At 50.4% G+C, this 26,395-nt stretch overlaps 1 protein-coding gene across 2 annotated transcripts in view; it reads right to left on the bottom strand.

Annotated features, from left to right (window-relative positions):
- Positions 1-26,395, bottom strand: part of RETN (resistin) — a 30,068-nt gene that overhangs the window by 656 nt on the left and 3,017 nt on the right. The window contains exons 1-3 of one of the 2 annotated variants that reach the window (XM_073650908.1): positions 2,725-2,868; positions 2,482-2,534; positions 909-1,355 (exon numbers count right to left, since the gene is read on the bottom strand). In XM_073650908.1, coding sequence (XP_073507009.1) covers positions 909-1,355; positions 2,482-2,530 — 496 coding nt within the window. In that variant the 5' untranslated portion in view covers positions 2,531-2,534; positions 2,725-2,868. Of the gene's footprint in view, positions 1-908; positions 1,356-2,481; positions 2,535-2,724; positions 2,869-26,395 lie in introns of those variants that run through there. The other variant, XM_073650907.1, reaches the window with a different exon arrangement.

The raw sequence follows: 26,395 nt of genomic DNA, 5'->3' as shown, positions 1-26,395 counted from the left end.
GTTATGCAAGAAGTAGTTAATGGCGTTGCTTAGTGCTTTAGGCCTTTTTCACACAGTGCAGTTTTGTAAGGGTTTGTGTGCATTTTTATATCCTAAACTAAGACTGTATCACCCAAAAACAAAGAAAACAAGTTTTTTGGTTTATGCTATTTTTAAGGAACAAATAGCAGTTTCTCCTCAGAAATAAGGAGCTCCTGTGCTTAAAAGGACCATAACATAAACGGTCTATCTTAATGTAGAAATATAATATTGGATCGGTTTGGGGGTCTGACTTTTGTCACTCGCACCGGTCGGCTTATTGAAGTGGCCACAGCATGCACTATTCATAATATTGCAGCTCATTCCTATTCAAGTGAATGGGACAGTGTTATAGTACCAGGCACAGCCACAACCAAAAGTAAGGCGCTGTCTCTGGTGAATAAGTACTGGGTGCGATACTTGCTGGAGTGCCATGGTTCCTTCAATCAGCCGATCCGCAGGCATACTGAGAGTCGGACCCCCATTGATCCAAAATCTAAGTCAATCCTAACCCCTTTAAAGCTATTGATATATCAGGTCTAGTGAAAGATATGCCTTATAGTTAATTACCTGTCATATAAGACCAGAAAGATAAAGTTACTAAACCAGGGGCAAACGCAAAATGTTTTAAAGGAAGGGTTCCTTGATGGTGCCCACTGTAAAGAAGTCATCTTTCTACATGTATTACATTATACCCATAAATCCATCTACATTGAGCTCCCTCTATTATTTTATATAATTTTTTTTCTATGGTTTCTCTTGGATGCCATCCATGGATTTTCAGGGCGAAATGAGCCCCCTGATATGCGCCCCTGTAAACTGAATGTTACATAATGACACAATAAGCCATTTAGAAGACATGTACAAGACAATGGTGACAGTTATCTTACCAGCTTGGCACTTGGCGGTGTTCCCGTTTGCTTTTACATCTACGCAAGTCAAAGTGCATCCACATTTTCCAGTATTGGTGCCTCCTCCTGAGTTGCTTCCACTTCCTCCTGAGTTTCCTCCACCGTAGCTTCCACTTCCTCCTGAATTTCCTCCATTATTGCCCCCGCTTCCTCCTGAGTTTCCTCCACCGTAGCCTCCACTTCCTCCTGAGTTTCCTCCATTATTGCCCCCGCTTCCTCCAGAGTTCCCTCCACCATGGCCCCCGCCTCCTCCAGAGCTTCCACCACCGTAACCTCCGCCTCCTCCAGAGTTTCCTCCACCATGGCCCCCGCCTCCTCCAGAGCTTCCACCACCGTAACCTCCGCCTCCTCCAGAGTTTCCACCACCGTAACCTCCGTTTCCTCCACCATAATCTCCTCCAAAATTTGGCCACCAAATCTGTGTATCTGCAAATCCACAAGTTACAAATTATTTGGTGAGTTCCACAAATAGGAAAACTACCCCATCTATCTTAAAAGAAATGGGAGTGAGTGAACAAGCTGTCTCTCATGTCTCAATGCCTGGGAATGATTTTACCCATAAATTGGCCAATGTTAAATTATGCAACACCACCATAATGGAAGTGAAGCATTACACAAATAGTTATCAACTCTGCAATAATGTCCGTGAGGGTCCAAGAAGAAAGCAAGACCTCATGGACTCACTCAACACATGGCAAAACTCCAGAGTGCCACCAATGCCATCTAAAACCTCCCTGAAAGCAGGTTTTCGTAGGCTTTGTTGGCAACCAAAAGGACACTTTAGAGGCAAAGTCAAAGTGTGATGGAGGTGTGAACAGTGCGTGGAGGGAACATGACCTAGAAAAGGAAGTGTATCTACACTGGAAACATTTTTGGTGGCAATCTTCTCCCAAATATATGTTAACAGTATCCATGTGATGCATGCACATGCGAGGTTCTCCAGAGTCAAAGATGCCGCATGGATAATTTCTTGCTGGGGATGAGCTAGTCTTTTAAAACTCAAGTTAACCAGCTACACCAATTTTTTTTACACAATTTCATTAGCAGAGAAAATATTTGTCGTGAATTGAAAGTACTATAAAGCTCTCAATTACCCTGAAAAGACACGTATGACTCTCTGAGGTCTCCAAAGATTCTAACCAACCCCTTTCACGCTCTTTAATTCAAACACAGCCTTATTAATGACAAAAGTCACCTGAACATATAAAGATATGGGTAAGCGGATGATATTCTTTCTTCACTGCTATGCTGTCACACACTATTTGTACAGTTTATTCTGTGTTTTATGGCTCTCTCTATTGCTAAGCTGTGAGCTGAGACGTACTCTCACTATTAAGATTTACCACAAAATGGCTGCTGCATTCCCTGCCTTGGCTTTTATACAGGCTCTGATAGTACCTCCTAATTGGCTGTGCTATAACATGTCATGTGATAGCTGCAAGGCAATACACATGGAGTGAGTTGTGTTTGTATGGATACTTTAATTGTAAAGTGCTGCGGAATATGTTGTCGCTATATAAATAAAAATTATTATTATTATTATTATACTTACATGCTGAAGTTACCAGCAGACTACACACCAGGAGTGTAAGAAATGCCATTTGTCTGCAAAACAAAAGGGTACACATGAGATATTAGATTTTCTGCCTGACTTTCACTAGATGGCGTGCCTTAATTTATCCTATAACCGTTGCAGTGCCACTCTTTTTACAGGACCCTAATTTCTACTTACTGCCCCTTTTCTGAACATCTATTCTTCCTTTCCCGGTATCACCCCATTATCCCAGCTGCTTACCTTTCTTTGCAAGGTGCAAATGTGCAAAATCTGCATCCAGTCCCTTTTTATACCCTGCTACATTTTCAATCACACATGCTAGAATTTTTGACACTGCACATCGTCCTATAATTTTAATAGGTGTGTACCCGCTTGACACCACCCCATGATAACGCAAATACTTATTTTACTTCCCATTAAATTCATGAGAACAAAAGAACATTGTGCTTCCTCCTCTGGATGATGAATACATTAAGTTCATGGCAAATTGTTCTTAAAATCAGTGTATGACTGGGATCATGTTACAGGATTTGCTCCTCGATGCCCCTTATAGAGATGTAAATGGATTGATAGTAATAATAAAGTTGGATAGACCCATTTTTTACCAAATCTGGGTTTTCGAAACCCAAACAGTACATTGAAAAATAGTATTACATGGCATCTATTTACTGTCCTTGTTTTGGTTCATAGTGCGGAGATTCAGACCTTGCTTTCTATAAGCCATAAATAGTCACATTTGTTATAAAAATTACTTTTTTTTTATCAGATAAGCCTTAAAAATAATTGTTCATAGTGCAAACTTGGGTATTTCTGAACAGCATCAACAAGATTATGGCAAGAGTCTGGTAGGCGCATCACAATATAGTTTTTATATATACCCCAGGTACTTAAATAAGCCCTAAAATACACCCAAATTTTATACGACAAGTAATGCATCAGACCCCAGAACAATGCCAAAAATTAACTCAGAACCCAGAATGAATGCAGACCCTAACAAGACCCCAAAATAAAGTCATACTTCTGACCAGACACTAAAATAAATTAGAACCCCAGACCAGAATAAATACATTCTACAAAATGCAGACATCAGAGCAGTCCCACAATTTAATTCGGACACCAGACTATACCCCTAAGTAAATAGAGACCTCAGATTGCAAAATAAATTTAGACCCCATAGACCAAACCTAAAAAGAAATATAGACCACACAATAAAAGCATATCCCTAACCGAGCACCAAAATAAATTCATACTTCGAACCAGACCCTAAAATAAATTAGGACCCCAGATCAGACACCAAAAATAAACACATCTCCTGAAACATATGTAGAGCAGAAATTTAATTCAGATGCCAGACAAATAATAAATAATATGCATTAAAAAAATAGAGACCACAGATCCTAAAATAAATTTAGACCATCAGACCAGACCCCAAAATAATTTCAGACTCAAGACCAGACCTCCACACACACACAAAGAAAAGACCCATCAAAAAATTCAGACCCCAGCCTAGACCCCAAAACAAGTTTAGACCCCAGACTAGACTAGACACCCTCCAAAAAATAAATACCCCCAGGGGAGTGCTGTAAGTCTGGCTATAGAGGTGGTAAAGAATTAGAAGTGCACGTGGTGCAAGGATGCTAGGACTTGGTGATTGGTGGGTGTCCGACCCTGGGACCTGTACCGATCAGCATAATAGGGAATTTTTATACCGGACAAAGCACTTTTACCCCCATTACAAAATGATTTGGTAGGTTGGACACTCAATTGATACTCCTTTCATTCTTTATGGACTGCCGGAAAAAGCCGAACTCAATGCTCGGTGGCATTGATGGAGTCATGGTTGACCAATGCCGCTGTATTCCAATGGGGATAAAACAAGTCATCAGCGGACAAACCCTTAAAGGATCACTACCGCACAGATCACCTAGGTGCCTATGAGTGACGTACTGATATAAGGGATGAGAGAATCATTCCGCAGGACACTGGTCCAGCCACCACATCAGCAGTCCGTGGACTGGAGAGGAGCAATGCCACCGCCTCCTACTTGCTGGTATCCTTGATGCCTCTTCCAATTAGTAGACCCAATGTGACGTCATGCCACAATGATGATGCGACACCAGGCCTACAAATCAGAAAAGATGTTGGGGATTCCAGTAGGCAATTTGAAGGGATCTGTCCAGTGGTAACAGACTACTGACATGGCCGATGGACCAGGGTCCTTCAAATTTATTCGCTCATATCTAACGTCTATGTTTGAGGGCCTCCTCAGAGACAGTAAAGTTCATTTGACTTAACAAATTCCTTTATAGCCTACCCCTCTCCTCTCCATGGATGATAGAACCTAATCCTGGGCCACTTTTAGAGCCATTATACAGACACTACCTCAGACACTGCCGTTGTCCACCAAGTGCCCTCAGCTGTGTGTTCCCTCCTCCAGGCACCATATTTGCACCAGTTCGAATGTAACACCTGGAGAACTTGCCTCCTCTTTTTTGGGAAAAGTAGGCAAGAATAACAATCAATATGGCAGCCATTACAAGTCTCAAATTTCCTTCCTGATCACCCCAACAACCCCTGTTCCTGTATCACCAAAATCGAAAGCCTTGGAAAGCAGTATGAGAGGAGTGAAGGTACCTGAAGGGACGCAAATGTCACATTGTGGGAGAGGGGTATTAGGGTTGAGGTTCATTAACGCTATACATTTGACATAAATAAGGACATTATTATAGAAAATGCTATATTAATAAGCTATGTCCATACAGCGTCATTGCCAGACGGAGGCCAAAAAAGTGTTCTTTTGGTTTCCATCGGGCTGGTATAGTTTTCTGGTTATTACGCCTTTCCCATCCTGCAGAATATAGTAAAAATCAGATAAATGTTTCTAATATTGAGGTCTATGGCTGATGGATGCCACTGGTAGATATCGGTCACAGCCTCCATTTAATAGATATGTACATTGTGACAAAGTCACTGGCAAAGTACTGGAGGGGAGATATGTAGCACTGAGATTATTAGCTCCAGTAATTAAACATAGGAAAAAGGTTTCAGCACACAAAGGGGTTAATCAGCCATCTTTAGTGCTAGGATGAATGAACACCTGTAGAGAGGGAGGAGGTCAGAGGATAAAATTCACAGCATATAGAGCAGTGATGGCGAACCTTTTACAGATCAAGTGCCCAAACGGCAACCCAAAACCCACTTATTTATCGCCAAGTGCCAACACGGGAAATTAACCTGAATATTGAGGTTTTAGTTTAGATAAAAAACCTCATACAGAGAGCAGGCGGGTGGGGGGCAGCATAGAGCAGCCACAGGAAGGAACAGGGGTATGAGACTGCAGAAATAAAGAATGTGCTCACCCCCATCTTGCTATATGCCCCAATCCTTGTATATATGCCCCCCAATCCTTGTATATATGCTGCCCTCCCCCAATCCTTGTATGTATGTTGCCCTCCCCCAATCCATGTATATATGCTGCCCTCCCCCAATCCTTGTATATATGCTGCCCCAATCCATGTATATATGCTGCCATCCCCCAATCCTTGTATATATGCTGCCCCAATCCATGTATGTATGGTGCCCCCAATCCTTGTATGTATGTGTAGCGCCCCGAGGGTTCGGCCGCTACAGGGGTATTGCACCTCAGACCGGAGGTGTGATATTCCACTCCCAGGTAAGGATGGAGTGTGGACCAGGGCTCAGTTAGCTGCATGCAGCACACACACCCCATTTCCGAGGGACAGCTCAACGGTGCTCCCACTAGACAGAAGTGCAGGCACGACCGACCATGTCCCTGCTGGAGTGGGGAGGGGGGCGTGGAACACCCAGTGCTGTAGGGGCAGATAGGGGGCGGTTCCTGAGCGTAGGAAGGAGCCCATTGGTTGCTGGTCACCTGGGCTCATGGCTAGAGGGAGGTATAAAAGGTGGGCACCATCTTAGATCTAGGTTCTGTGGAGAGGAGAAGACAGGGAGCAGCCGCTCAGGCTGAGTGCTGCTCCAGAGGCAGGCCTAGGGAAGAGGCCGGGGCCTGAGAGGAGAAGGAGAAGTGGGCCTGGAGGAGAGGCCGAGGAGGAGGTGAAGGGGAGCTGCGGTGCCACCTGAGCCCAGCTCCACGAGAAAGGGAGGAGAAGAGGGAACAGGAAAGACGGAGGAGAGACAGAGAAACAGAGGGGCTCAGGAACAAGAAGGTGGAAGGGACCCTAAGAACCCACGAGAATCCAGGGTGAAGGGTCAGGCAGATTAAGGGTACCGGATCCCAAGTTGGTGGAGGAGAAACTACCCTCAGCCAAAGACCGGTCGTCGTGATCATATATTGGTGCGACACCTCATCAAACCTGCTAGGAAGGCACCATATAGGACAGCGGAGGACGGGGCCCACGTTTACCCGCACAAGTCCGCGGCAGCGGGACAAAAGTGGGTCACTGGTGAGGCAGGCCAGAGAAAGGATTAAAGGGGGTCCTGTGCCATGCTCCTGAACTGCCTGGGAGTTGACCGAGCCCCTCACCTGGTGGACGCAGCACGGCTCGAGCAGTCATTCCCTGCAGAAGTGACTTGGATATTAACCGTGAGTAAAGACCCTGGACTGCAGTACGTTGTCTGTGTGCTTTTTCGCTCCTCCGGCACTACTGGTACTGGGACTCTCACCACCATCACTCCCACCATCCACTACACTGCCCTGGGGCCGCACTCTTCCCGTGGGGAGTCACACTACCCCAGCTGCACACCTCATCAGCCCCAGCGGTCTGCATGCAGCGGCGGTTCCTAATAACCGCAATCCACGGGTGGCGTAGTCGGACATAATCAATAGCACATAACGGACTACCACTGGCCTGACCACCCTGAGCCACGGAACCGGGTTGCCACTACTACTCCCATCGTTCCCTATTGCCCGGATCCGAGTGCCCCACGGCTCAGGGGGCGAGTCAGCTTTGGCGTAGTCGGCAGGATCGTTACCCACCCGCCACAAGCGGGTATTGCGCGCCTGAAAAAAAGACTGTTTTATTGTACGAAATATGGCGCCCTCCCCAGAAGAACGAGCGCCATAATGTGCACGCCAAAAGATAACAGGAAGCCACCTTCCATCGTGGGCCAGGTCCCAGAATGGCGACAAAGAAAGAGCACGCCCCCCAACAGCCCTGAGCACGGCTGTGTTGATGTCCATCAAGGTGGGGGCGCTGCCCCTGAAAGTGATTGTCACCAAGTTGCCCTGGGACCACCCCCAATGGGGGTGGGAAGAGAAGAAAACTGTGGGGCAGGGCGCGGTCTGGATCAGTCTGGCCAGGCCACACCCAAAGATAGAGACAGGAACCAGCTCCAGCGCCCTGGGGCGTGGCCTGCTGCAGGCCGAATCCCCATGCAGCTTCACGGAGCTGCTAGCACACCTCCCCAAGGAAGACCCCGAGTATGTGCGGGCTGCGCTGGAGGAGCTGGACCGGAGGATGGTCCGGGCGCAGCGGGACGTGATTGCCGGGTGGAAAGAAGAAATGGCCCGGCGGGCCGTGATCCTGCAGCAGGAGGCGCCGTCGGCATCCAGCGGCACACCAGCCACCGAGGGCAGTGAAAGCAGAGCGGAGGCCGAGGACGACGCCGCGGAGGAGGCCGCGACAGCAGAGGCAGGTAACGGAGACGCCCCTACCCCGAACCCTGGGGCCGCCGACCTGCCCCTGCACCCTGTTGCGGAGCCCAACGTACCTGAACCCGCCATCGACACCGTGCCTCCACCGCTACCAACCGGTTCCCAGGCCATCGACACCACCAGCGAGCCCCGCCCCACACCGTGCCCTCTGACCCCGGGCGTGATCAGCAGACCACAATCGCAGGCCCGGTCGCAAGGCCTAGCGCCCCCGTACGCCACCCGTCGACGGGAGTACTGCCGCCAACAGCTGGAGGTGTTCGAGAGGGAGCAGCGGGAGCGGCGCATGAAACAGGAGAAGCTGCAGGCCCAAAGTGCGGAGCAGAAGATGAAGGCCCGACGAGATCCCCGAGCTGCCCGCGGTCCCCGAGTCACCGGGACTGTCGTGAAATTTCACATGGAACATGGCTGCGGTTTCATCCGAGACCCTGAGACCATCAGCGATGTGTTCGTGACGAGGAGAGATGTGGAGAGCCACCTGCCGGAGGGTCATCGAGGGCGAGATCTGTTTCCAGGGGATGTGGTGTCTTACACCCGAAACCAAGGCGTGAAGGGATGGTACGCCCTCCACGTCCACAGAGTAGTAGAGGAGGAGGAGCAGCACTACTCGGACTCTGAGTACCAGGAGGGCCCGGACGGGCCTGAAGATCCGTATGAGGAGGAAGAAGGAGCGTCGCGAAGACACCGTTACCAGTGAACAGTCAAGTGGCATTGTAAATAGTTACCCGTAAGGGTGCAAAGGAACTGTGTGGGACTGTTTCAAATAGCGTGTGGTCCCCGTTGGGACTGATATAGGACTGTTTGAAAATTGCCCAATCCCCTAAGTAACCTGGCTGAGGACTGAGAACAGCCATCCCTCTTCCCCTAACAGGCTGAGGACTGTGAGCAGCCATTCCCCTATCCCCACCAGCCGAGGACTGGGAACGGCCAATCCCATGTATATAGTTGCTCTTCTTAAAGCGCCCCCTACTGGTTTTACACAAGAACCGCAACGTCTACCTCAAAGTTAAAATGGACTGTTGCACCTTTAAAAAGAAAGAACACCTGGTCGCAAGTTGCACCGCGGCCATGATCCAAGAATCCAAGAATACAAGAATGTGTCTTGCCTAAAAATGTTTTACATGAGAAAGTTTTATATGCTGCTAAATAGTCATGTGAAAGTTTTCTATAATGTTTTATACAAAAGAGTTCCGGAAGTATTGAAAAAGTTTTCTATAATGTCTAGTGAAAAGAAAAGTGTGTCCCATAAAGGGAGTTGAACCGTAATGTCTGTTTCTAATGTAAAAAAAAGAAAAAGTTATTGAAAAAGTTTTGCATGTCCTGTAATCAACTGTTTTTGCTCTTTTCCAGCCCGAGGGCATGCTGTGCTTTACCAGGGGGGAATGTAGCGCCCCGAGGGTTCGGCCGCTACAGGGGTATTGCACCTCAGACCGGAGGTGTGATATTCCACTCCAAGGTAAGGATGGAGTGTGGACCAGGGCTCAGTTAGCTGCATGCAGCACACACACCCCATTTCCGAGGGACAGCTCAACGGTGCTCCCACTAGACAGAAGTGCAGGCACGACCGACCATGTCCCTGCTGGAGTGGGGAGGGGGGGGTGGAACACCCAGTGCTGTAGGGGCAGATAGGGGGCGGTTCCTGAGCGTAGGAAGGAGCCCATTGGTTGCTGGTCACCTGGGCTCATGGCTAGAGGGAGGTATAAAAGGTGGGCACCATCTTGGATCTAGGTTCTGTGGAGAGGAGAAGACAGGGAGCAGCCGCTCAGGCTGAGTGCTGCTCCAGAGGCAGGCCTAGGGAAGAGGCCGGGGCCTGAGAGGAGAAGGAGAAGTGGGCCTGGAGGAGAGGCCGAGGAGGAGGTGAAGGGGAGCTGCGGTGCCACCTGAGCCCAGCTCCACGAGAAAGGGAGGAGAAGAGGGAACAGGAAAGACGGAGGAGAGACAGAGAAACAGAGGGGCTCAGGAACAAGAAGGTGGAAGGGACCCTAAGAACCCACGAGAATCCAGGGTGAAGGGTCAGGCAGATTAAGGGTACCGGATCCCAAGTTGGTGGAGGAGAAACTACCCTCAGCCAAAGACCGGTCGTCGTGATCATATATTGGTGCGACACCTCATCAAACCTGCTAGGAAGGCACCATATAGGACAGCGGAGGACGGGGCCCACGTTTACCCGCACAAGTCCGTGGCAGCTGGACAAAAGTGGGTCACTGGTGAGGCAGGCCAGAGAAAGGATTAAAGGGGGTCCTGTGCCATGCTCCTGAACTGCCTGGGAGTTGACCGAGCCCCTCACCTGGTGGACGCAGCACGGCTCGGGCAGTCATTCCCTGCAGAAGTGACTTGGATATTAACCGTGAGTAAAGACCCTGGACTGCAGTACGTTGTCTGTGTGCTTTTTCGCTCCTCCGGCACTACCGGTACTGGGACTCTCACCACCATCACTCCCACCATCCACTACACTGCCCTGGGGCCGCACTCTTCCCGTGGGGAGTCACACTACCCCAGCTGCACACCTCATCAGCCCCAGCGGTCTGCATGCAGCGGCGGTTCCTAATAACCGCAATCCATGGGTGGCGTAGTCGGACATAATCAATAGCACATAACGGACTACCACTGGCCTGACCACCCTGAGCCACGGAACCGGGTTGCCACTACTACTCCCATCGTTCCCTATTGCCCGGATCCGAGTGCCCCACGACCCAGGGGGCGAGTCATATGCTGCCCCCAATCCATGTATATATGCTGCCGCCAATCCTTGTATGTATGCTGCCCCCATTCCTTGTATGTATGCTGCCCCAATACATGTATGTATGCTGCCCCCAATCCTTGTATGATGCTATAATAATAATAATTTTTATAGCGCCAACATATTCCGCAGCACTTTACAAATTTTAGGGGGGACTTATACAACAATACAGAATAAACATAACTCATATCGAAAGGAGTGAGGGCCCTGCTCGCAAGCTTACAGTCTATGAGGAAATGGGGGAGACAAAAAAGGTAGAATCTACAGTACAGACCAAAAGTTTGGACACACCTTGTCATTTAAAGATTTTTCTGTATTTTCATGACTATGAAAATTGTACATTCACACTGAAGGAATCAAAACTATGAATTAACACATGTTGAATTATATACTTAAAATATGTCTTATATTCTAGGTTCTTCAACGTAGCCACCTTTTGCTTTGACGACTGCTTTGCACACTCTTGGCATTCTCTTGATGAGCTTCAAGAGGTAGTCACTGGAAATGGTCTTCCAACAATCTTGAAGGAGTTCCCAGAGATGCTTAGCACTTGTTGGCCCTTTTGCCTTCACTCTGCAGTCCAGCTCACCCCAAACCATCTCGATTGGGTTCAGGTCTGGTGACTGTGGAGGCCAGGTCATCTGGCGTAGCACCCCATCACTCTCCCTCTTACACAGCCTGGAGGTGTGTTTGGGGATATTGTCCTGTTGAAAAATAAATGATGGTCCAACTAAACGCAAAGCGGATGGAATAGCATGCCGCTGCAAGATGCTGTGGTAGCCATGCTGGTTCAGTATGCCTTATAATTCCCCAACAGTATCACTAACAAAGCACCCCCAAACCATCACACCTCCTCCTCCATGCTTCACGGTTGGAACCAGGCATGTAGAGTCCGTCCGTTCACCTTTTCTGTGTCGCACAAAGACACGGTGGTTGAAACCAAAGATCTCAAATTTGGACTCATCAGACCAAAGCACAGATTTCCACTGGTCTAATGTCCATTCCTTGTGTTCTTTAGCCCAAACAAGTCTCTTCTGCTTGTTGCCTGTCCTTAGCAGTGGTTTCCTAGCAGCTATATTACCATGAAGGCCTGCTGCACAAAGTCTCCTCTTAACAGTTGTTGTAGAGATGTGTCTGCTGCTAGAACTCTGTGTGGCATTGACCTGATCTCTAATCTGAGCTGCTGTTAACCTGCGATTTCTGAGGCTGGTGACTCGGATAAACTTATCCTCAGAAGCAGAGGTGACTCTTGGTCTTCCTTTCCTGGGGCGGTCCTCATGTGAGCCAGTTTCTTTGTAGCACTTGATGGTTTTTGAAACTGCGCTTGTGGACACTTTCAAAGATTTCCCAATTTTTCGCACTGACTGAACTTCATTTCTTAAAGTAATGATGGCCACTCGTTTTTCTTTACTTAGCTGTTTTTTTCTTGCCATAATACAAATTCTAACAGTCTATTCAGTAGGACTATCAGCTGTGTTTCCACCAGACTTCTGCACAACACAACTGATGGTCCCAACCCCATTTATAAGGCAAGAAATCCAACTTATTAAACCTAACAGGGCACACCTGTAAAGTGAAAACCATTTCCGGTGACTATCACTTGAAGCTCATCAAGAGAATGCCAAGAGTGTGCAAAGCAGTCATCAAAGCAAAAGGTGGCTACTTTGAAGAACATAGAATATAAGACATATTTTCAGTTGTTTCACACTTTTTTGTTAAGTATATAATTCCCATGTGTTAATTCATAGTTTTGATGCCTTCAGTGTGAATGTACAATTTTCATAGTCATGAAAATACAGAAAAATCTTTAAATAAGAAGGTGTGTCCAAACTTTTGGTCTGTACTGTACATATATTGTATAATGCAGCCTTGATATACTATATAGGACAAATAATACATGGACTGGTCGCCTGCCAGTATGTGTGCAGTCCTGACCGAGGCTATTATGTGCATGGTTGGTATGAACCGGAAATTGAAGAAGATTTTAATATGAGGGAAAACTGGGATGGACAACTGGGATGGACAGATAGTGCGTGGAGGCGATACGCCAGTCTAAAGAAATGGGTTTTTAGGGTCCGCTTGAAACTGTGGGTATTGGGAATTAATTAAACTGTCCTGGGTAATGCATTCCAAAGAATTGGCGCAGCACGCGAGAAATCTTGGAGTGGGAAGTTTGGATTATGGAGGATTTAAGTTTTAAGTCACTGGCAGAACGGAGGGCACGTGTAGGGTAGTAGACTGAGACAAGGGAGGAGATGTAGAGGCGTACTGAAGCATGGAGCGCTTTGTGGGTAAGCATAATACGTTTAAATTGAACTCTATATTGGATGGGTAACCAATGCAATGACTGGCACAGGGAAGAGGCATCGGTGTAGCGGTTGGCGAGGAATATGATCCTGGCTGCTGCGTTAAGGACGGATTGGACAGGGGAGAGTTTAGTAAGAGGGAGCCCGATAAGTAGAGAGTGTAACGGGTCTGGGAGGTGGAACCTCTGAGCAACTATACAAAGGGGCAGTCCTTGTAAGGAAGCGGGTGGCTCCCAGGTAAGGCGGGCAGGTAGTCACGGCAAGTGACAGGGACAGTCTCTGGGTAGAAGGGCAGAAGGTCGCGGCAAGTGACGGGGACAGTCTCTTGACAGGCGGGTGGTCACGGCAAGTGACAGCAGGGTAAGAGTCTCTAGACAGGCAGGTGGTCACGGCAAGTGACAGCAGGATAAGAGTCTCTAGACAGGCAGGTGGTCACGGCAAGTGACAGCAGGATAAGAGTCTCTAGACAGGCAGGTGGTCACGGCAAGTGACGGCTAAGCCTCCAGGTAGGCTAGCAGGCAGGTAGCAGGTGAGCGCTTCCAGGTGAGCGAGTAAGAGTCTCTGGACAGGCAGGTGGTCACAGCAAGTGACGGCTGAGCCTCCAGGTAGGCTAGCAGGCAGGCAGCAGGTGAGCGCTCCCAGGTGAGCGAGTAAGAGTCTCTAGACAGGCAGGTGGTCACAGCAAGTGACGGCTGAGCTTCCAGGTAGGCTAGCAGGCAGGTAGCTGGTGAGCGCTCCCAGGTGAGCGAGTAAGAGTCTCTGGACAGGCAGGTGGTTACAGCAAGTGACGGCTCAGCCTCCAGGTAGGCTAGCTGGCAGGCAGCAGGTGAGCGCTCCCAGGTGAGCGAGTAAGAGTCTCTGGACAAGCAGGAAGGTATCAGGTAGGAATCTGGTAGGTACTTCCTAGTCCGCAGGCGGACTGATCCATAGACAGACTGGCAGGTGCTGGTAGGCAGACTGTTGGACCACAGGATAGCAAGCAGGTAGGCAGATATCAGGCAGGTATCAGGCAGGTATCAAGCAGGAATCTGGCAGGTGACTGGCAGGTAACTGGTAATGGGACCTGAGGGCTGAAGCAGAGTTGATAGGCTTTGCAACAACATTGCTCGGGCACCTCCATTTTGGAGGAGGTGCCTTATATATGGTGAGATCCTCCGGCCATTGGCCGGGGACTCCTTAGGACGGCGCGCGCGGCCCCTTTAAGAGTGGGGGAGCGCGCGCGCGCCCTAAGCACAGTGGCCGGGAAGCAGCGTGCGCTGCCAGCAGAGCGGGAGGAAGACGCCGGGCACGGAGCGGAGAGGTGAGGGGAACGGAGTCCCTGCCTAGCAGGAGGCAGGGACGCCGACGCTACAGAGAGTTGCAGTAGTCCAGACAAGAATGAATAAGAGCGACAGTAAGAGTTTTTGCCGAGTTAAAGGTGAGAAAAGTCCTGATTCTTGAGATGTTTTTGAAGTGTAGATGACATGAACAAGCGAGTGATTTGATGTGAGGAGTGAAGGAAAGATCTGAGTCAAAAATGACCCCAAGACAGCGGGGAGTAATGGTTGAGCCACAAACGGAAATGGCAATATCGGGCACAGGTAGGTTAGTGGAGGGAGGAAAGACGAGTAGTTCAGTTTTTGACAGATTCAGTTTTAGATAGAGGGCGGACATAGTGATAGAGACAGCGGAAAGACAGTCACTGGTATTTTGTAGTAATGCAGGGGTGATATCCGGAGCAGAGGTGTATAATTGGGTGTCATCAGCATAGAGATGGTACTGAAAACCGAATCTGCTGATTGTTTGTCCAATGGGAGCGGTGTATAAGGAGAAAAGAAGGGGGCCTAGGACTGAACCTTGAGGAACCACTACAGTAAGGGGAAGGAGAGAGAAGGAGGAGCCGGCGAAAGACATAGAGAAGGAGCGGTCAGAGAGATAGGAGGAGAACCAGGAGAGAACAGTGTCCTTGAGGCCGAAAGTGCGGAGCATAGTGAGGAGGAGCTGGTGATCCACAGTGTCGAATGCTGCAGAGAGATCCAGGAGAATCAGCAGAGAGTAGTGACCATTAGATTTAGCTGTTAGTAGATCATTAGAGACTTTAGTGAGGGCAGTTTCAGTAGAATGTAAAGAGCAGAAACCAGATTGTAAAGGGTCAAGAAGAGAGTTGTCTGAGAGATAGCGGATGAGACGGGAGTGGACCAGGCGTTCCAGGAGTTTAGAGATAAAGGGAAGATTGGAAACAGGTCTGTAGTTGGCCGTGCAGTTCTGGTCAAGGGATGTTTTTTTAAGTAATGGCTGTATGCTGGCGTGTTTAAAAGAAGAGGGAAAGATACCAGATGAGAGGGAGAGGTTGAAAATTTTAGTTAGGTGAGTGGTGACAGATGGAGCAAGGGACTGAAGGAGATGTGAGGGAATAGGGTCACTGGTGCAGGTGGTAGGGCGAGAAGATGCAAGGAGGCTGATCACTTCATCTTCCGTGACTGGTTCGAAATCAGAAAGTGAGCAAGATACAATGTGGCGGGGGAGAGCATGTAAAACGTTTGGGGATTGGGAGAAAATTTCCTGACGTATATGCTACCCCCAATCCATGTATGCATGCTGCCCCCAATCCATATATATATGCCTGCCTCCCCCAATCCTTGTATGTATGCTGCCCACAATCCATGTATATATGCTGCCCCAATCCTTGTATGTATTCTGCCCCCAATCCTTGTATATATGCTGCCCTCCCCCAATCCATATATATATACTGCCCCCAATCCTTGTATGTATGCTACCCCCAATCCATGTATGCATGCTGCCCCCAATCCTTGTATGTATGCTGCCCCCAATCCATGTATATATACTGCCCCCAATCCTTGTATGTATGGTGCCCCCAATCCTTGTATGTATGCTACCCCCAATCCATGTATGCATGCTGCCCCCAATCCTTGTATATATGCTGCCCCCAATCCATGTAGATATGCTGCCCCCAATCTTTGTATGTATGCTGCCCCCAATCCCTGTATGTATGCTACTTCAATCCATGTATGCAAAAAAAGGAGAACAAAAGAGCAATATGGCAAAGAGACAAAATCTTTATTAATAATAAATTACCAAAGTGATAAAAGTTGTACAAAAATGACAAAGCAAGGGGATGAGGGGAGAAGGTGCCAGAGACGAGGCATTCCCTGGGGACCAAACGCAGGGCAGTCCAACCCTTATGGGTACATATAGGTATTGATACATAGAAACAATGGGGCAAGACATAGATATATAAATAAATAGATCCAGGGAGTATGGACAATCCGTCAGTAGAGAAATTACCCCATTATAAGACAGGAATCAACTCGGTAAAAACAGAAATAGATAAATATCATGTGCAAATTGCAAGTAATAAGTAGTAGCCGAGATGATATTCAAGTCTTAAATTAGGTATATACATATCTTACACCATATGGACGCGTCCCTTACTGGCAGCACTCTCTGGGGCTTTCCTAGCATTCGCGGGCTCTCCTTCATTTGTGCTAATTTATGCGGGGTGAGTAATTGAAATCATACTTTGGGTACCTGTTGGACATTGTAACCCATACAAATATGGTGCTTTGTCATTTTTGTACAACTTTTATCACTTTGGTAATTTATTATTAATAAAGATTTTGTCTCTTTGCCATATTGCTCTTTTGTTCTCCTTTTTTTGCATGTTGCCAATGAGTAGGCAATACGAACTTGGTGCTTGACACTTCGTCTTAGCACTATGGTTCGTCTAATATTATGTATTTGGCCACTTTCTCTCTTCCAATCCATGTATGCATGCTGCCCCCAATCCTTGTATATATGCTGCCCTCCCCCAATCCATGTATATATACTGCCCCCAATCCTTGTACGTATGGTGCCCCCAATCCATGTATGTATGCTACCCCCAATCCATGTATGTATGCTGCCCCCAATCCTTGTATGTATGCTGCCCCCAATCCTTGTATGTATGCTGTCCCCAATCCATGTATATATGCTGCCCCCAATCCTTGTATGTATGCTGCCCCAATCCATGTATGTATGCTGCCCCCAATCCTTGTATGTATGCTGCCCCCAATCCATGCATGTATGTTGCCCCCAATCCTTGTATGTATGCTGCCCCCAATCCTTGTATGTATGGTGCCCCCAATCATGTATGTATGCTACCCCCAATCCATGTATGTATGCTGCCCCCAATCCTTGCATGTATGCTGCCCCCAATCCTTGTATGTATGCTGTCCCCAATCCATGTATATATGCTGCCCCCAATCCTTGTATGTATGCTGCCCCAATCCATGTATGTATGCTGCCCCCAATCCTTGTATGTATGCTGCCCCCAATCCATGCATGTATGTTGCCCCCAATCCTTGTATGTATGCTGCCCCCAATCCTTGTATGTATGTTGCCCCCAATCCTTGTATGTATGCTGCCCCCAATTCATGCATGTATGTTGCCCCCAATCCTTGTATGTATGCTGCCCCCAATCCATGCATGTATGCTGCCCCCAATCCATGTATGTATGCTGCCCCCAATCCTTGTATGTATGCTGCCCCCAATCCATGCATGTATGTTGCCCCCAATCCTTGTATGTATGCTGCCCCCAATCCTTGTATGTATGTTGCCCCCAATCCTTGTATGTATGCTGCCCCTAATCCTTGTATGTATGTTGCCCCCAATCGTTGTATGTATGCTGCCCCCATTCCATGTATATATGCTACCCCCAATCCTTGTATATATGCTGTCCCCAATCCTTGTATGTATGCTGCCCCCAATCCATGTATGTATGTTGCCCCCAATCCTTGTATGATGCTACCCCCAATCCTTGTATGTATGCTGCCCCCAATCCATGTATATATGCTGTCCCCAATCCTTGTATGATCCTACCCCCATTCCATGTATATATGCTGCCCCCAATCCTTGTATGCATGCTGCCCCCAATCCATATATACATGCCTGCCTCCCCCAATCCTTGTATGTATGCTGCCCCCAATTCATGTATGTATGCTGCCCACAATCCATGTATATATGCTGCCCCAATCCTTGTATGTATTCTGCCCCCAATCCTTGTATGTATTCTGCCCCCAATCCTTCTATGTATGCTGCCCCCAATCCTTGTATATATGCTACCCCCAATCCATGTATGTATGCTGCCCCCAATCCTTGGATGTATGCTGCCCCCAATCCTTATATGTATGCTACCCCAATCCATGTATGCATGCTGCCCCCAATCCTTGTATATATGCTGCCCTCCCCCAATCCATGTATATATACTGCCCCCAATCCTTGTATGTATGCTGCCCCCAAACCTTGTATGCATGGTGCCCCCAATCCTTGTATGTATGCTGCCCCCAATCCATGTATGTATGCTGCCCCCAATCCATGTTTGTATGCTGCCCCCAATCCAAGTATCTATGCTACCCCCAATCCATGTATGTATGCTGCCCCAAATCCATGTATGTATGCTGCCCCCAATCCATGTATGAATGCTGCCCCCAATCCATGTTTATATGCTGCCCCCAATCCAAGTATGTTTGCTACCCCCAATCCATGTATGTATGCTGCCCCCAATCCTTGTATGTATGCTCCCCCAATCCATGTATGTATGCTGCCCCCAATCCTTGTATGTATGCTCCCCCAATCCATGTATGTATGTGACGCGCCCCCTGGGACATATTCCTTTTTGAGGGGAATACCCGGCACCGGATCAGATGGGGGGTTGTAGTCTCCGAGCGGCTGTGACCCGGCCCCGTGCCCAGGGCATCAAGCTCAGTGTTATGTGGCAGTCCTACAGATGTTATTAAGAGTTCTTTTGTGTCGACTACGCCACCCGTTGTGATGCGGTCACTGTGGCCGCCGCTGCAGCAGGGTCCGCTGAGGCTGATGGTGGGTGCGCAGCTTGGTGGTATAACCCCCAACGGGTGGGGTATAGCCTCAGGGGGGACAGGTGCAGAGGATGGGGGTTGTGGTGGTGCAGTGCAGACGGCAGTGAAGACAGAGTCGGGTTGTGCAGTTAAGGGTGTTTACTTACTGCAGATGTTGTACTGGTCACTCCAGCTCCGAGTGACCACCCGAGCCGTGCTGCGTCCACCAGGTCCTGGATCCAGCCAACCCCCAAACAAGTCCGGAGCGTGGCCCTGAGCTCTCCTTCTGTCCCGTTCTCTGGCCTTCCCCACCAGTGATCCACCTAGGTCCAGCTCCCTCGGGCCTTCTGTTGGGACACCCTTGGCCTTGGGCTCCCTGACCCTTCATGTGGTGTGCCTTCGGGGTGGATGTGGTGGGTGACCGTGGCAAACGCTGCCCACGGTCTCCGGTCTCTGGCTGGGGAATGTTTTTACCCCCACCAGCTTGGGTTCCGGTACCCTGTGCCGACTCTTCACCCGGGGTTTTAATTTGGGATCTTAGAGTCCTGTTCTTCTGTGCCTCTGGGTCTCTCTCTCTCCTCTCTCACTCTGGGTCTTTCCTTCTCCTCTGCTCCTGACTTGTTCTCTGCATCTGACCCTGTTCTTAGTTGGTGCCCACCTTATATACACCCTCTATGTGTGAGCTCAGGTGACCAGCACCCAATGAGCTCCTAACTTTACCCAGGCTGCTCCCCCTATCTGCCCCTACACTACTTGGGATGTACCACCCCCCTCCCACTCCAGCCAGGAACAGACTCGGTCGTACCTGCACATTTCTAAGTGGGAGTACCGTCGGTCTGCTCCTCGGAAATGGGATGTGTGTAGTGCATGCAGCCTACCGAGCTCAGATCCACACTCCATCCTTACCCGGGAGTGGAATATCACACCTCTGGGTTGAGGTGCAATACCCCTGTAGCAGCCGAATCCTCAGGGTGCTACATTCCCCCCTGGTAAATCACAGCACGTCCTCGGGCTGTAAGACATAAAACATCTCCAAAACATACAAATTTTTCATATGAACATATAAAACATATAAAAAACATTATATATATATAAAACTTTTCATATAACATTCTCGTCGTCTCTTGTTTCTGGTTCCTCCTCCTCCGGACACTGTGCAACGTGTGTCCGGGAAAAGTGCGACAGTCTCTTAGAAAAACTGGTTTTCCTATAAAACCGGTAGGGGGCGCTTTAGGAAGCGCAACTATATACAGGGGAAGTTGGCCGCTCTCAGTCCTCGGCCAGGTAAGGAGGGAAAGGGAATGGCTGCTCACAGTCCTCAGCCTGTGGGATTAAGGGGTTAACGGGTAAACAGTTCACTCAGCTGGTCCCAACGGGGACTATATATATGTAGCAACAGTTTCAGTTTCTTTATACCCCGATCGGGTAACTTATTTACAGCACCTGCTCTGCCGCACTCAACGGCGTCTTCCTCCTGCTCGTTGCTTGTAGCTGTTGGTAACTTCAGACCCGTCCGGGTCCTCTTGCTCCTCCTCCTCGCACCGCAACTCCTCCTCCGTCAGGCGGTGTACGTGGAGGGCGTAAGGTCCTTTGGCACACTTGTGCCGGGTGAAGGTGACCTCGTCTCCGATGTAGAGGTCACGACCTCTGTGCCCCTCCGGCAGATGGGACTCAACGTCTCTGCGCGTTACAAAAACGTCGCCGGGGGTGTTGTGGTCTCTGATGAAGCCCCACCCATGCTGCTGGTTGAACTTGATCACTGTCCCGATGGTGCGGGGACAATGCGCTGCACGGGGGTCCCTCCTGGTCCGGCTCTTCTGCTCGGCGCTCCGTACTTGGGCCTGTTGCTCCCGGACCCGCCTCTCTCTCCGCTCCCTCGCAAACTCTTCGAGCTGCTGTCGGCAACACTCAGCACGCTCCGCTGCAGCTGCCCTGGTTTCCTGAGTGAACCCCATTAGGTCTTCTCCGGTGGGGTCCCACTCAAATTGGGCTTCTTCCAGAGGAGGCGAGATCCTAATCACGGGCTTCGGAGCCGGAATCAGGGGTGCACACATGGCCCCAACCCTCCTCTGGTGCTCCAGTTCGTAATACTTCTGGGGCCAGATGAAAGGCTGCCCGTCCGGCCACGTGTGCTGGGCAAACAAGTCCTCTCCCAGACGCGGCACCCTTGGTTTTACGGGTGCGGGCGCGGTGGTGGTGGCGCCCGGGTTGCCCAGGCCTTGCGGCCAGGCCTGGGGCACCTGGAAGGTGAAGGGCACCGTTAGGACGGCGGCACCCTGGGCTACCTGGCCTTGCGGCCAGGCCGGAGGCTCCGCGGAGGTAGGGGGCGCTGTTGGTGATGCGGCGCCCGGGGGTACTAGGCCTTGCGACCAGGCTGGTGGTACTTCCTGCTTGGTCACGCTCGGGGTCGAGGCATGTGACGTCACAGGGGTCGCGGCGGCGGCTTCCGGTTGGGGCCTAGTCTGCGTCGGTGACATGGCGTTTTCGGGCACAGCAGGGGGACTTTCGGGCTCTGCGACGGGGAGCTGGGGCAGGTGGGCGGTGTCCCGGCTTGGGGTATAGACGTCCCCTTTACCTGCCTCCATGCGTTCGGCTCCCTTCTCGGCGCCGTCTCCGGCCTTTGGTCCTCCCGCGCCATCCTCAGAGGCGGTCTGTCTCCTCATCTTGGCTGGCGTGCTCCGGGTCTTGGTTTCAGCTTGCTGGGCCATCTCCCGGCTCCATTCCGCCAATATCTCGCGCTGTACCCGGGCCATCCTCCGTGCGAGGCCCTCCAGGGCAGTCTGTGCACACTCCCGGTCTCGGGGGAGCTGTGCAAGGACCTCCACTAGGCCTAGTGGGGTCGTGGTGTCTAGCAGGCTCCTGACCAACGGGTCGGTGCTGCTCTGCTCTTCTTCCAGCAGGCTCCTGGCCAGCGGGCCGGTGCTGCTCTGCTCTCTGGACATCTCTGGGTGAGCTTCTTTGCTGCTCCTCTCCAGACTTCTTGCCTCCGGGTGCGCTCGCTCCAGACTGCTCCAGGCGGCACCCATCTTCGTTCTTTTCTCTCGTCTCCTCCCACTTCGAGGGTGGTCCCGGGGCAACTCGGTGACTGTCAGCTCCAGGGGTAGTTCTTTCACGCTGACAGACACCTCCAGCATCACAGTCTCCGTTGGTGGGGGCGGTTTCCACTTTTGGCGCCATTTTCTGTCCCGGCCCACGATGGGAGGCGGCCTCTCGCCCTCCTTTGGCACGCCCATAATGGCGTCCGCTGCTCTTCCAAGGCGGGAAATCTTCGGATTTGGCGGGAAGCGTCGCCCAGTGGCGGGAAACTCTGCAGATGGCGGGAACAAGCTGGAAATGGCGGACAATCGGCGGGAAACGACCTGTGATGGGGTCCGATGGCGGGGACCCTCCGGAACCGGCAGGAGACTTCTTTCTGAGGTAAACTTGCACTTTTCTTCAGGCACGCAGTACCCGGGTGTTGCGGGCACGTAATCCTGCCGACTACGCCAAAGTTGACGCGCCCCCTGGGACATATTCCTTTTTGAGGGGAATACCCGACACCGGATCAGATGGGGGGTTGTAGTCTCCGAGCGGCTGTGACCTGGCCCCGTGCCCAGGGCGTCAAGCTCAGTGTTATGTGGCAGTCCTACAGATGTTATTAAGAGTTCTTTTGTGTCGACTACGCCACCCGTTGTGATGCGGTCACTGTGGCCGCCGCTGCAGCAGGGTCCGCTGAGGCTGATGGTGGGTGCGCAGCTTGGTGGTATAACCCCCAACGGGTGGGGTATAGCCTCAGGGGGGACAGGTGCAGAGGATGGGGGTTGTGGTGGTGCAGTGCAGACGGCAGTGAAGACAGAGTCGGGTTGTGCAGTTAAGGGTGTTTACTTACTGCAGATGTTGTACTGGTCACTCCAGCTCCGAGTGACCACCCGAGCCGTGCTGCGTCCACCAGGTCCTGGATCCAGCCAACCCCCAAACAAGTCCGGAGCGTGGCCCTGAGCTCTCCTTCTGTCCCGTTCTCTGGCCTTCCCCACCAGTGATCCACCTAGGTCCAGCTCCCTCGGGCCTTCTGTTGGGACACCCTTGGCCTTGGGCTCCCTGACCCTTCATGTGGTGTGCCTTCGGGGTGGATGTGGTGGGTGACCGTGGCAAACGCTGCCCACGGTCTCCGGTCTCTGGCTGGGGAATGTTTTTACCCCCACCAGCTTGGGTTCCGGTACCCTGTGCCGACTCTTCACCCGGGGTTTTAATTTGGGATCTTAGAGTCCTGTTCTTCTGTGCCTCTGGGTCTCTCTCTCTCCTCTCTCACTCTGGGTCTTTCCTTCTCCTCTGCTCCTGACTTGTTCTCTGCATCTGACCCTGTTCTTAGTTGGTGCCCACCTTATATACACCCTCTATGTGTGAGCTCAGGTGACCAGCACCCAATGAGCTCCTAACTTTACCCAGGCTGCTCCCCCTATCTGCCCCTACACTACTTGGGATGTACCACCCCCCTCCCACTCCAGCCAGGAACAGACTCGGTCGTACCTGCACATTTCTAAGTGGGAGTACCGTCGGTCTGCTCCTCGGAAATGGGATGTGTGTAGTGCATGCAGCCTACCGAGCTCAGATCCACACTCCATCCTTACCCGGGAGTGGAATATCACACCTCTGGGTTGAGGTGCAATACCCCTGTAGCAGCCGAATCCTCAGGGTGCTACATTTGCTGCCCCAAATACTTGTATGTATGCTGCCCCCAATCCATGTATGTATGGTGCCCCCAATCCTTTTATGTATGCTGCCCCCAATCCATGTATACAGTACAGACCAAAAGTTTAGACACACCTTCTCATTTAAAGATTTTTCTGTATTATCATGACTATGAAAATTGTACATTCACACTGAAGGCATGAAAACTATGAATTAACACATATGGAAAAAAAGTGTGAAACAACTGAAAATATGTCTTATATTCTAGGTTCTTCAAAGTAGCCACCTTTTGCTTTGATGACTGCTTTGCACACTCTTGGCAATCTCTTGATGAGCTTCAAGAGGTAGTCACCGGAAATGGTTTTCACTTCACAGGTGTGCCCTGTCAGGTTTAATAAGAGGGATTTCTTGCCTTATAAATGGGGTTGGGACCATCAGTTGTGTTGTGCAGAAGTCTGGTGGATACACAGCTGATAGTCCTACTGAATAGACTGTTAGAATTTGTATTATGGCAAGAAAAAAGCAGCTAAGTAAAGCAAAACGAGTGGCCATCATTACTTTAAGAAATGAAGGTGTTATGCACACGTCCGGGCTGACTGGCGTGTGCGTGATTTAGTGATTCCACTGTGCCATGAACCGGAGAGTGCCTGGAGGGGCGTAACTAAGTATCAACCTGATCCAAGGTCGCACGATGGCTACGATGCCATGCACCAGGGAGGAACCGAGCAGAGGGACCAGGTGCTACTCCAGGCCAGACCCCGGACACGGCTGTTGACCCACACCGGGGAATACAGGAACAGGCAGGTTAGGCTGGCACACAGACAGGTGGGTATTTGCAGGCACGGCTGGCATGCAGACAGGTGGGCACTGGCAGGCACGGCTGGAGTGCAAACAGGAGGATACTGGCCGGCTCGACTGGTATGCAGACAGGTGGGCACTGGCAGGCACGGCTGGTATGCAGACAGGGGGGTACTGACAAGTACGGCTGGCGTGCAGACAGGGAGGTACTAGCAGGTTGGAGCACAGGCTGGATAGGGTCCAGTATAGACTGGGATTCAGAAACAGAACCGCAGATGCGGTAGACAAGCAGAGGGAGAAACCGCCGGAGCGGTGGGCAAGGTGGAGCAGAGAGGAACTGCCGGAGCGGTGAGCAAGACAGAGCGGGCAGGAACCGCCAGAGCTGTGAGCAAGGCAGAGCAGGCAAGAACCGCTGGAGCGGTGAGCAAGGCAGAGCAGGCAAGAACCGCCGGAGCGGTGAGCAAGGCAATGCAGGCAAGAACCGCCGGAGCGGTGAGCAAGGCAGAGCAGGCAGGAACCGCCGGAGCGGTGAGCAAGGCAGATCAGAGATAAACCGCCGGAGCGGTGAGCAAAGGCAGAGCAGAGATAAACCGCCAGAGCGGTGAGCAAAGGCAGAGCAGAGGGGACAGGGCTCGGTTCACACGGAACAGACTGGAAGGGAAAGGCAGAACCAGATACACACAAGATACTTGCAATGAAGTAGCGAGTGGACTCTAAACTCACAAACGGAAGTACAGCGACAACAAGTAGGAGTTAGGTGCAGGTTCAGACTCTGCAGAAAAAGGGAAGGTACGGACATAGAGAAAAATAGGTAACAGACTAGGAGAGTGTTCAGACAAGAACTGACACTGCAGCGAGATACAGGAGCGGGTCTAGGTATGCGGCCCCTAGAAGGCGGGACGAACAGGCTAGGAGCGTGTTCAGACAGGCCTGGAAATACAGCCTCCAGGAAGGTGGACAGGCAGGAGAAAACAGAACAGGACCTGGCACATTCAGAGTCAAGGAGCACACTGAATGATAGAGTTGCTCAGGCACCAGGTTCCAGGTGAAGCTGGTTTAAATATCCAGTGACAGACAGCAATAGGCTGAGGACGCATTAGGGGTGTGCCCACAGCAGCTACAAGAAACAGGAAGTAACCGGGCCGCCACCCTAAGCAGTCAGAACAGAGACAAATTGACAGCATGAATAGAAGCCAGGCTAACAGACTGGTCTGAAGATCCAGTTTGCGATCTTGCATAGTGAGAGATGGTGCACCATGCAAGCCTGCCACCAGGTATGTTACAGAAGGTCAGTCAGTCTGAAAAATTGGGAAAACTTTGAAAGTGTCCCCAAGTGCAGTTGCAAAAACCATCAAGCGCTACAAAGAAACTGGCTCACATGAGGACCGCCCCAGGAAAGGAAGACCAAGAGTCACCTCTGCTTCTGAGGATACGTTTATCCGAGTCACCAGCCTCAGACATCGCAGGTTAACAGCAGCTCAGATTAGAGACCAGGTCAATGCCACACAGAGTTCTAGCGGCAGACACATCTCTTCAACAACTGTTAAGAGGAGACTTTGTGCAGCAGGCTTTCATGGTAAAATAGCTGCTAGGAAACCACTGCTAAGGACAGGCAACAAGCAGAAGAGACTTGTTTGGGCTAAAGAAAACAAGGAATGGACTTTAGACCAGTGGAAATCTGTGCTTTGGTCTGATGAGTCCAAATTTGAGATCTTTGGTTCCAACCACCGTGTCTTTGTGCGATGCAGAAAAGGTGAACGGATGGACTCTACATGCCAGGTTCCCACCGTGAAGCATGGAGGAGGTGTGATGGTGTGTGGGTGCTTTGCTGGTGATACTGTTGGGGATTTATTCAAAATTGAAGGCATACTGAACCAGCATGGCTACCACAGCATCTTGCAGTGGCATGCTATTCCATCCGGTTTGCGTTTAG

The sequence above is a fragment of the Phyllobates terribilis genome, unplaced genomic scaffold (genome assembly GCF_046119375.1).
Source record: "Phyllobates terribilis strain yellow unplaced genomic scaffold, ASM4611937v1 Scaffold_11__3_contigs__length_659146591, whole genome shotgun sequence".
NCBI lineage: Eukaryota > Metazoa > Chordata > Amphibia > Anura > Dendrobatidae > Phyllobates > Phyllobates terribilis.
The sequence above is the reverse complement of the archived record's forward strand: the minus strand, read 5'-3'. Positions and strand labels throughout refer to the sequence as shown.